Source organism: Dermochelys coriacea, chromosome 20 (genome assembly GCF_009764565.3).
Source record: "Dermochelys coriacea isolate rDerCor1 chromosome 20, rDerCor1.pri.v4, whole genome shotgun sequence".
In the NCBI taxonomy this organism is placed as follows: domain Eukaryota; kingdom Metazoa; phylum Chordata; order Testudines; family Dermochelyidae; genus Dermochelys; species Dermochelys coriacea.
This window is the reverse complement of record NC_050087.2, coordinates 4906198-4918035: the sequence shown is the minus strand read 5'-3', so window position 1 is coordinate 4918035 and position 11838 is coordinate 4906198. Positions and strand designations below refer to the sequence as shown.

At 46.6% G+C, this 11838-nt stretch overlaps 1 protein-coding gene across 1 annotated transcript; it reads left to right on the top strand.

Annotated features, from left to right (window-relative positions):
- On the top strand, window positions 1–11586 carry LOC119845608 (keratin, type II cytoskeletal 5-like). The gene is made up of 9 exons (XM_038378069.2): window positions 1–1044; window positions 1716–1930; window positions 4005–4065; window positions 5037–5132; window positions 5789–5953; window positions 6836–6961; window positions 7841–8061; window positions 10321–10355; window positions 10471–11586. Exons 1-9 carry the CDS (start codon window positions 445–447, stop codon window positions 10788–10790), a joined length of 1839 nt encoding a protein of 612 aa, XP_038233997.1. The 5' UTR covers window positions 1–444; the 3' UTR covers window positions 10791–11586.
- Window positions 11587–11838: the final 252 nt, after the last annotated feature.

Here is an 11838-nt window from a genome sequence, read left to right as displayed (position 1 = left end):
ACAGACACTAGCTCTGTGATAGTGGATGATCCAGCGACTAGTCCTGACACACAGGAGTAGCCTCTTCATGCCAAATCTCATGAGTCAGTGTTTCAGAATCGGGCCTACAATCTTGTTTAATTAAAAAAACAACAACCCTCCTGTGCCAGGACAAGTAAGTGCACTCCGTTACTTTCTTGCCCACAAACAATGCATTTTTCAGAGCCAGGCAGCTACCTAGGTGTGTTTGACAAGACAAGTCGCTGCAAGGTACGTCAAGCCCATGAATGCAGCAGCTCATCTCTGCATCCCATGCCAAGTGCTCCAAGTGGATAAAAGAAGCGGCTCCCAGCTCTCACATCAGAGGGGTTCCATCTCCTTCGCTCTCTGCTCTTCTCCTGCAGCACAGCTTCTATTCCCGCACTTTGCTCCCCACTCTTTTTGTTTTCAATTGAACGAGCCACCATGAGTCGAATCTCCATGAGAAAATCAACAAGTGGGGGTGGAAGCAAGACCTTCAGCTCAGGTTCTGCTGGTTTAGGTGGAGGTTTTGGTGGTGGTGGTGGCAGAAGCAGCTTCAGCTCGGTCTCTGTCTCTCGAGTCGGAGGAGGAAGAGCTGGTGGCTTTGGAGGTGGTGGCAGTGGTGGTTTTGGAAGCAGAAGCCTATATAGCCTAGGTGGAAATAAAAGAGTTTCCTACAGTACGGTCAGTGGAGGTCTCCGGAGTGGATATGGTGGTGGTGCAGGATACAGTTTTGGTGGAGGACCAGGCACTGGCTTTGGTTTCAGTGTTGGAGCAGGCAGTGGTTTTGCTCTTGGTGGAGCTGGTGGGTACGGGTTGGGTGGTGCTGGCGGTGGATATGGGTTGGGTGGCCCTGGGTTCGGTGGAAGGGGTGGCCCTGGGTTTCCCGTTTGCCCACCTGGTGGCATCCACGAAGTGACCGTCAACCAGAGCCTCTTGGCGCCGCTCCACCTGGATATTGACCCGGAGGTCCAGAAAGTGAAAGTGCAGGAGAGGGAACAGATCAAGACCCTCAACAACAAATTTGCCTCCTTCATTGACAAGGTGAGCACCTGTCCTGAATCCACAGGCTGCAAAGTATCTTCTCTGGATTGTTCAGTGTCTTCAAGAAAAAAAATTGAATGCTATCCTTTTCCATGAACATGTGTTGTCTGGGCAATTTTTGTATTCACCATGGTTTATCCACAGGTGGTGGATTATTAGTATTAGGAGAAATCGCTGATTTAAAAAACAGGATTTTTTCTTAAATCTCCATTTCACGCTGCGGGGACAATAAACTGTTGTTTTTAAAAAATCCTTCTCAGCCTTTCACTCGATGATAAACTCTCCGTTAGTGTAATTCAGTGGAGTTCCATTGGATTCAATGGGATTACATTAATTTGAAGTAGTTGTGAATCTGGGGCCAGATTTTCAAAGATATTTAGGCACCTAAAGATAGGGCTTTACAAAAGTACCCAAGTAGGTAAGTGCCTCACCTGCTTACGTTCTTTTGAAAATCCTGCTTGCATCTTTAGGTTCCTAAATGCCATTGAAAATCTGGCATCTGGTCCCAAAATGCCTATATGAAAAGTACCTGTCATATCCTCCCTACTCCCATCTCTCTCTTTCTCTCTCTCTGCCCTGAGCTGAGCAAATCAACCTTTTTCTCCTCAGTGGTTTTGTGGATTATTTGAATGGGTTTAAGCACCTGCCTGTGGGTTCTGTTTTTCCCCCAGGTCCGATTCTTGGAGCAACAGAACAAAGTATTGGAGACCAAATGGACTCTACTGCAGGAACAGGGCCAGACGACTATCAAACGGAGCCTGGAGCCTCTTTTTGACGCCTACATTAATAACCTCAGGAGGCAGCTAGATAACCTCTTGGGGGAGAGAGGACGGCTGGATTCAGAACTGAGGAACATGCAAGACATGGTGGAGGATTTTAAGAACAAGTAAGAAAGTCTGCATTAAAATCTAGGCTATTGGTATGCATGAAAAACCAAGCCAGGCATTTCATAATGTACTGAGCATCAAAATGCCTTACATGGGCATCACGTGGCATTTGCTGCTACTCAAAGCAGATGCATACACTGAGCCAGATTCTGATCTCGGAGCTTCTGGCTCTAGCTCCATTGAAGGTCAGTGGAATTACTCTAGCGTAATTGAGATCAGAATTTGACCCACTGATTTGTTAAAAATTAAATAGCAGAGGCTTTTAAAATTGATATTCACAAGTATAGTTGATGTGCAAAAATTTCAAAAGTACCCTGACTTAGGAGCGTAAGTCCCATTTTCAAAAAGCGATCTAGCACTTAGAACTAAGACCCATTGTCTTCTGATTTTCAAAAGTGACAGTTACTTAGGTGCCTAAATCCTACTGGCTTTCAGTAGGACTTAGGCGCATTTGAACATTTTACCCCATATCTAAAATGCCTTCTCTCCATCCCTCATATTTACAAGACACTCTTAAACTTTGCATCCTATAAAGCATTAGGTAGCAAGACTGGCAAAGTGCAGATCTGAGAAAATTACACTTGAGGATCAGAAAAGTTCAGATAGATGTGTTTTTAGGAATCTGCACATAATGGCATGGTGGAATGGAATGAATTGGCTTCTAGTATTCGTTTGTGTTTCTTGTATTTGTATCTTTCATTGGCTTTTTAATGGTCCAAAATAATACAGTCTATTTTATCATTATACTATGGTTTCTGGAGGATGGAAATACTGCATGGGAAACAGACCGAGTCTTATTTCCAATCCCTCCTCATTGCCTCTTTCATCTCATTCCCATGCCAAAATCAGGTACAGAGTTGGCAAAAGCCTTCTGGAGACATCCAGATCACCTTTGCCGCAGCACGATCAAGATAATGCTTCCTTTCTCCTATCTTTCCAAGACCCACCCTGCTTCTTTGATTTAGCCCTAAGCCTTGAAGTTTCACAGAAGCATATTTTTAGCATAACGAAGTGCTTTTGCAAAACTCCAGCTAGAAGATCTTGGAATAAATTGTACAGTTAGGGAGACAGGCTGATTTATGATGTATTTACAGGCATTTCCATGGCAGTTGCATCTAAAGCAATTAGTGACACTTGATAATGGGCCCCGATCCTGCAAAGATTTTATCCACATGCTTAACTTGATGCCTGGTGGGTAGCTTCATTTGGTTTCAGCTGGGATTACTAAGAATGTAGAAAGTTAACCATGTGGGTAATTCTGTGCAGGTTTCGGGTGAGTAACCAACCCATAGGTACCCTTACATCTGGGGCTAGATTTTAAGCAAGTGTGTCCGTTCTGATCTCTGTACTATTTTTCAAATGTAAACTCCTTCTTTCAGCAAGCCACAGCTAAAGAAAATCGGTGGTACTTATATGGCCCTAGGTTGTGCAGCATCTGAGCAGCTCACAGTTGTGAACGTATTTATCTTAACACCCCCTCACTAGCAATGCTAGTGCCCCTTCTTTAAGATGGGGAATGGAGGCATGGAGCCATGAAGGGTAACATTTTCCAGAGCTCCCAAGGGATTTAGGAGCTTAAGTCACTTTAAAATTTATGATTCCATCAAAGTCCAAGGGAAGTTTGTAGCAGAGCAAGGATTTGAACTTAGATTTCTGACCTCATGTGCCTGCACCCAACACACTGGACCATTTTCCTCTCAGGCAGTTGTAGGCGAAATGCTACAATTAGCCACTTCACGATGTGGATTCTGCGACCACAAAACCTGGTACCACTAGCTAAGCTTGGAGACACAGTGGTGAGATTTTCATAGGCTCAGGTTGGATCTAGGCACCCAACTCCCATGGATTTTCAGTGGGAGTTGGGCTCCTAACGGCTCTGGATTTAACATCCTTCCCCCTCCCCCCATGGCAACTATTATTTGGAATAGGAGTGGCTTGCATCGGAGAAATGTAGGACTGGAAAGGACCTTGAGAGATCTTCGAGTCCCATCCCCTGCACTCAAGGCAGGGTCTGTGCATTCTCCGCTAGTCACTCAAGCTGACGGGTCCTGATCGAGCACTTTCTCTCAACAGATATGAAGATGAAATCAACCGGCGCACAGCTGCAGAGAATGACTTTGTGGTGCTCAAGAAGGTGAGCAGAGCAGCGTCACTCACAGACCTGAGTCCGAGAGGCGAGTGGTACCCACAGCATCCAACCAGCACCAGTGGGAGCTGTGGACCCACCCAACCCCTGCTCGACCGGGGCCTGTCTGAGAATTACAGCTCAGACTGGCACTGGAATGTTTAGCAATACATTGTGGACGAGGTCCTCAGCTGGAGTAAATCGGTATGGTGTCATTCACCTAGGAAATGAAACCCCCTCAGGGCCAAGAGGAAGAAGGCCTCTTCCCTGCTGGCTGCATGCTCGTTACATAGAAAACACGGGCTGGTGGCTATACCTAGTGGTAAATCTAGTAGCCCCGCCCTTACCCTCTTGCACCCTAAACCTTTGCCACCCCCAAATCCAGGGTCACCGGGGCTGAGAAGGGCTGGCACGAGGCACTTGGCACCAGCTATCCAGAAACTGGTGTAGGAACTGCAGTCAGAACTACCAGGATGCCCCTTCCCAGCCTGAGAGCTGGCTGCCATATCGCAGTAACTCTCCTTGCTCACCCTCCTATCCTTCTGCCCACGCCACACCCCAATCATCCCCCCACCAACTGGCACAACACTGCCCCTCCCGCACCAACTGGTCCTACCTGAGTTCTGCTCACCTAGGACCATCCCTGGCCACAGAAGAAGGGACCGGCCTTGCCCTTTAATCACACACTTTAAAAGAACTTTTTTCAGAGTAGCAGCCGTGTTAGTCTGTATTCGCAAAAAGAAAAGGAGGACTTGTGGCACCTTAGAGACTAACAAATTTATTTGAGCATAAACTTTCGTGAGCTACAGCTCACTTCATCTGAGAACTTGTACATCACGATAGAGTGACTTCTTAGGCAATAACACTCTGCTAAGGCTGATGACAGCGGACGGGCGGATTTTTTGCTGTTGTCACCAGCGCCCTTTGGCTGACTCTGTAGCTCATCAGGATGTCCGTGACCTTTGTCTTCTTTCCTTTAGGATGTAGACAGCTCCTACATGAATAAGGTCGAGTTGCAGGCGAAAGCAGATGCGCTGGCAGATGAAATTAATTTCCTGAGAGCTCTGTATGAAGCGGTAAGCAGCTGTCCTCCACTGTTTTAGAAACTTAGAGAGTTCCCCACCCTACCGCACCAGGCACTGATGCCAATCTATGGTATTTGTATGGTCCCGTTGTATGGGACCTGGCACCTCATAGTCGTCAGTGTATTTATCAAAATTTTCAATGGCAAAATTTCCAAACATTTTTGTTGGTTTCATTCTGCTTTTCGGGTTCGGTTTTTGAAAAGCCCCAAAAAAGAATGTTGGTTTTGATTCAAATTAAATCAAAATGAAAAAAACAAACAAAACTTGGTTTTATTACAGGTTGAAATTGTCCACACCAAAAAAAATCAAAACATTTTGAATGAAAAATTGTTGTTTAATATTGTTTATGACCACTTATGAGCTGCATTACGGTAGCACCTAGGAGCCACAGTCACGGACCATGACCCCATTGCGCTAGGTGCAGTACAAATGCAGAACAAAAAGAGAGTCCCTGCTCCAAAGAACTTGCAATCTAAGTATAAAACAAGAGGGGAAAGGCGGAGACTGACAGAGAGACCCGGGGAGCCCAAGGAAATAGAGAGACACAAGTAGTCAGCAGAATGGGCAGGGATCTCAGGGCACCAGCTGCCTCACGGGTGTCAGCTCTACATACAATGCAAATGACCCAGGCTTTGCGTATCTTCTAGGAACTGAGCCAGATGCAGCAGCAGGTCTCTGATACCTCCGTCGTCCTGTCTATGGACAACAACCGAAGCCTGGACCTGGACAGTATCATCAGGGAGGTCAAAGCGCAGTACGAGGAGATTGCCAACAGAAGCAGAGCTGAGGCAGAGTCTTGGTACCAGACCAAGGTGAGTAACCAGGATCACGAGTGGGACTGAAGGCCAATAATGTTCTGGGCTTTTTTTATTCCTCTTATTGCATTCAGTTCCTCACACAGCACCATGGTAGCCAATGGGAGCTTTATCCTTGACTTTGATGGGTATAGGATCACATTTTAGAATGATCAAGTTTGCCAGAAGCTGGGAGTAGATGACAGGGGATGGATCACTTGATGATTGCCTGTTCTATTCATTCCCTCTCAAGTACCTGCCATTGGCCACTGTCGGAAGACAGGATACTGGGCTAGACGGACCTTTGGTCTGACCCAGTATGGCCGTTCTTAAGTTACACCAGGGATGGATTTGGCTCATTGCACACAGTAATAACAATAGTAAATGACTCCAAAGAGAATTTCATCATTAGTTCTCAAAACACTTAACAATGGTGGATAAGTATAATTTTAAATATGGGGAAACTGAGGCAAGGACTGTTTAAGTGACTTGACACTGGTTGCCCAAAGAGTCAGTGGCAGAGCCAGCATTGGAAGCCAGGTCTCGTGACTCCCACATTACAGTTTTAACCACTAGGCCACCGTGTCTATAGTCCTTGGGGTGCAAGGCTGGGAACGCTTTCTTTATTGTAGTAATTACAAGTGTGTCTTTGCTCTAGATGCAACATTAAGAATAAGTGGAAACACATTTAGGTTCCAAGTCCTGTGATTACTAACGCTAGATGAACACACAAGGCCCAGCTGCATACATACACCTTTGCCCTGCTAGTGTCTGGTGGCTTCTGAAGTACAAGACATAGGGCTCCCAAGCTATTTAAATGGATACTATCCGGTTCCTCAAGCTGCAGTAAGTAACAGGTTTTGTTCTCCCTCCCCCACACCCTTATGTCTGAATATTTAGTTTGAGGAGCTGCAGATCTCCGTCGGGCGGCACGGTGATGACCTGCGCAACACAAAGGTTGAAATTTCCGAGATCAACCGGGTGATCCACAGGTTGCGGAATGAAATCGACAACGTGAAGAAGCAGGTAGGGTAGAGCATCTCGTGACCTGGGGCTGGCTAGTGGTTGGGCATGAACCACGGGCCGGGGGCAGGAGGGAGCTTGTGTGCTGAACAACGGTTCGGCTGATGGGTTCGGAGCAGAGAGGTGATTGAGGGTTGTCTCGCTTTATAAGTAAAGGTGATGCCAGCCTGAAGGAAGTGTGTACTGCATACCAAGCACTCACATTTGCTAGGCCTCCATTACCATGATAGCTCATGTCTCTCCCGAATCTCTAGCCACTGGCCCCTCCTTTCACTCAACTCTTCTAACTCTCAGTGGTAACTTTCTGGTGGTCCATGGAGCAGTTCTAGGCTAGTGCTCTAACCACTGGACCATCCTTCCTCTCTCTTCCTCTATTAAAAACAGTAAAGCAGCTCTAGTTTACACCAGCTGAGGATCTGGCCATATCATGGCCAGAGGGACTCTACCCAAGACACAATACACACTGACAATAAGCTTGAGAACCACTGATATTGAGTAAATATCTGTTTGCCCCTTACTTACACAAATGTTCACTTACTTCATGTTAAAGGAGGGGCTGCTGATTTACACCACTGTAAGTAAAGGGGTCTCATGCCCATTCCATTCAGTGAAATTACTCCTGGTTTACAGTACGGTAAGCAAAAGAGGAATGACATGCATTGGCTCCAGTGGAGTTACTCCCAATTTACACTGGAGTATGCAAAAGAGAATCATATCCATTGACTTCAGTGGAGTGACTCCTGCTTTGCACAAAGGGACTCATGCTAATGATTTCAGTGATCAGTTTATTAGTCCAGGTTTACATGCCCAGAGTGAGCTTTCACTCTCAGATTTGGTTACCCCATTAAATAATAACCACACTTCAATGTTCACGGTTCGCAGTGCGCCAACCTGCAAGCGGCCATTACCGAGGCCGAGGAGCGCGGCGAACTGGCCCTCAAGGACGCCCGAGCAAAACTGGCTGAGCTGGAGGATGCCCTGCAGAAGGCCAAGTCAGACTTGGCCCGCCAGCTGCGGGAGTACCAGGAGCTGATGAACGTCAAGTTGGCCCTGGATATCGAGATCGCCACCTACAGGAAGCTGCTGGAAGGAGAGGAGAACAGGTGAGTGCACGATGCAACGCTACCACAGCCCTCGGGCAAGTGAGCAGCCCCATTGCTCCCTTGAGTGCAGGATGCGAGATTGGAACCCTATAATTCCGGGTATGTCTACCCAGCAATGGTGAGGTGTGACTGCAGAACCCGTGCTAGCCCTGACTGGGCAGTGACAGGCTCCACATGTGAGTACACACCCAGGCTTGGACTCAAGTGGCTAGTTTGTACTGCCGCGGCTTCGCTGCTATTTTTAATAAGTTAGGCTGATCAAACCTGCCTTGGGTATGTCTATCTACACATGAGGCAATGACACCTCCCAATTGCAGCGTAGACATACACGCAACAAGGGACGGAACAAAGGCTAAATTTTCGTGTGAGCAAATAAGGTGCCTTCCTTCATGTTTGCACAGCTCCTAGCACATTGCGAGTGACATGGGAAATATGTCCCAATAATTAGAAGAAGATAGGTAAAATGCCGCTGTAATTGGAGCAGAGATGGGATAAGGTGCTGCAGATGCAATCCCATGACTGTGAGTACTGTGAGCTAGATTAGATGAGACTGATGTGTGACGCTTGACTGATGTCCAGAGTTTAAAGATGGGAATCCTAGTGCTGGAAGCTTTCATAATGCTGAAAATCTAGCTGACAAAACCATATGTGTGAGGTGGGCTGGTGACTATTCCCTCCTTTTCCATTGTTTTCATCAGCATTCTAAATGTTTTACCTAAACATCTCATCTGGACATTGGGCAAATTTCAGCTGGCTCCAAAGCTGGCTGAAAAACGGGAGGGGGAAAATTCACCAAAATTCAGAAAACTTCCCATTTTTCCATGGCCTTAAAAAAAGTTTTTCCCTGAAATTTCCAATCCGGTTGGCTCTAATAAGCAATGGAGCTGGAATTTTCAAAGGGAGTAGGTAAGGCCTTTTTGAAAATTCCAGCCTATGATCCTAAATCAATTCAGACTCGAAATAAGGTGCAACTTACCTAGGGCCAGGGAAGATTCTCCACCACTATAGGTCTTTAAGTCAAGACTGGGGGCCTTTCTAAAAGATATGGTTGATCATAGGATGACTATGAGTTGCCAATGTGATATGGCTGTGAAAAAAGCTAATGCGGTTTTGGGATGCATCAGGAGAAGTATTTCCAGTAGGGATAAGGAGGTTTTAGTACCATTATACAAGGCACTGGTGAGACCTCACCTGGAATACTGTGTGCAGTTCTGGTCTCCCATGTTTAAAAAGGATGAATTCAAACTGGAGCAGGTACAGAGAAGGGCTACTAGGATGATCCAAGGAATGGAAAACTTGTCTTATGAAAGGAGACTTAAGGAGCTTGGCTTGTTTAGCCTAACTAAAAGAAGGTGGAGGGGAGAAATGATTGTTCTCTATAAATATATCAGAGGGATAAATACAGGAGAGGGAGAGGAATTATTTAAACTCAGCACCAATGTGGACACAAGAACAAATGGGTATAAACTGGCCACCAGAAAGTTTACACTTGAAATTAGACGAAGGTTTCTAATCATCAGAGGAGTGAAGTTTTGGAATAGCCTTCCAAGGGAAGCAGTGGGGGCAAAAGATCTATCTGGCTTCAAGATTCTACTCGATAAGTTTATGGAGGAGATGGTATCATGGGATAATGTGATTTCGGTAATTAATTGACCTTTAAATATTCAGGGTAAATAGGCCAAATCCCCTGAGATGGGATATTAGATGGATGGGATCTGAGTTACCCAGGAAAGAATTTTCTGTAGTATCTGGCTGGTGAATCTTGCCCATATGCTTAGGATTTAGCTGTTTGCCATATTTGGGGTCGGGAAGGAATTTTCCTCCAGGGCAGATTGGAAGAGGCCCTGGAGGTTTTTCGCCTTCCTCTGTAGCATGGGGCACGGGTCACTTGAGGGAGGATTCTCTGCTCCTTGAAGTCTTTAAACCAGGATTTGAGGACTTCATTAGCTCAGACATGGGTGAGGTTTTTCGTAGGAGTGGGTGGGTGAGATTCTGTGGCCTGTGTTGTGCAGGAGGTCGGACTAGATGATCAGAATGGTCCCTTCTGACCTTAGTATCTATGAATCTATGAATATGTGCTGGCTCAACCAGGACTTATGGATGCAGGAATCCCTATAGGAGATTCTCAGGCATGGGTTATCAGAGTAGATAAGCACAATGGTCCCTTCTGGTCTTAATGTCTGCAAATCTATCTGTATTGGTCATCAGCTGAGGGCACCACTTACATCCTTTCCTTCCTGTTTCTCTCTTCCCTAACAGGCTGGCAGGCGAGGGAGTTGGACCCGTGAGCATCTGTAAGTGACTCGAACTCTGACCTATCGTTGGCTTTTCCAAATGGAGCGGATGTCTGGGCTTGGTTTCCCTCTGGAAACCACAGAGGTCTCAGCTGTTGTGCTTGTCGTTTTGCAGCGGTGGTCAGCTCCTCGACTGGATACAGTGCTGGAGGCAGCCTAGGAGGAGGATACGGAGGTGGGCTTTCCCTGGGAGGTGGCGGAGCAGGTGGCGGCTACGGTCTCAGCATGGGAGGCGGGAGCGGATTCGGCCTTGGCAGCAGCGGCGGCGGCGGCGGCGGCGGCGGATTTGGCTACGGAAGCGGGCTCAGCGTCGGCAGCGGTTTCAGCTCTGGAAGTGGGAGAGGCCTGGGTGGAAGTCTGAGCTCTGGCGGGAGGAGCAGCTCCAGTGTGAAAATCGTTTCCAAGACCACTTCCAGCAAAAAATCCATCAGATAAAGACGAGGCCCCCCCAGCGATCCCCGCATGAATGAAAACACGTTTCCTAACTACTGAAAGCAAGTGCAGCCCTTAGAAATCCATTGTGTAAATAGCTGAGCTAAGCCCCTCACCCATGTCCTTTCACCTTTTCCCCGTGGATTGGGTACAGCCAGGATCTTACCATGGAAATCAGGAATGTTGCTGTCCAAAGCATGGTTTGCAATCTGTTTCACATGTGGGATGCTGAGCAGCACAGAGGCCAGACCGTATTCCTGATTCGGCACATGCTTTAACGTTAATTCCCATGGGAATCGTGAACTTAAAGATGAGCTGAAGCACTTTGCTGAATCAGGACCTGTCTGATCACCACACCCAGTTAAATCCATCACTTACAACTGATGGGAAGGGGTATTTCCATTTTCATGCTGTGCAAACGGGCCTAGATATATGTCGCCTGAAATCCCTTTCCTGTTTGGGCATGTTCATTTAATTCGCAGTAAAAAGAAAATTTATAGCTGCAGCCTCACGAAATTATAAATCCATCTGTTCTAGCCAAAGAAAATAGTTACTCGACACTATAATAAGGTAAGATCTGTGCCCCAACATGTGTTCTAAGCTGCGGGTGTCCTCCTTGCAAGTAAAAAATATCTTCAGCGCTGTCTTTTTTATGTGTGATCCGGTGGAAAAGGTGATTGCTTTTTTGGTGTATAAACTGAAGCACTGATTTCTAATTCTTTGTCCTCATGGCTACCGCCCCTTGACTTTCGGCCGTATGGTACCATATGTCCAATAAACAGCATGTGTCATTTTTAAACTGTCGTTTTACTGTTTTTTCCTCCCCAAAATATTCTGAGGTGTAATATCATAGCATCAAGAGGACCCCAATTGAGAGCAGGTCTCCATAGTAGGAGCATTGCCAGCAGATTGAGGGAACTGATTATTCCCTTCTATTCGGCACTGGTGAGGCCACACCTGGAGTATTGTGTCCAGTTTTGGTCCCCCCCACTACAGAAAGGATGTGGACAAATTGGAGATAGCCTAGCAGAGGGCAACGAAAATGATCAGG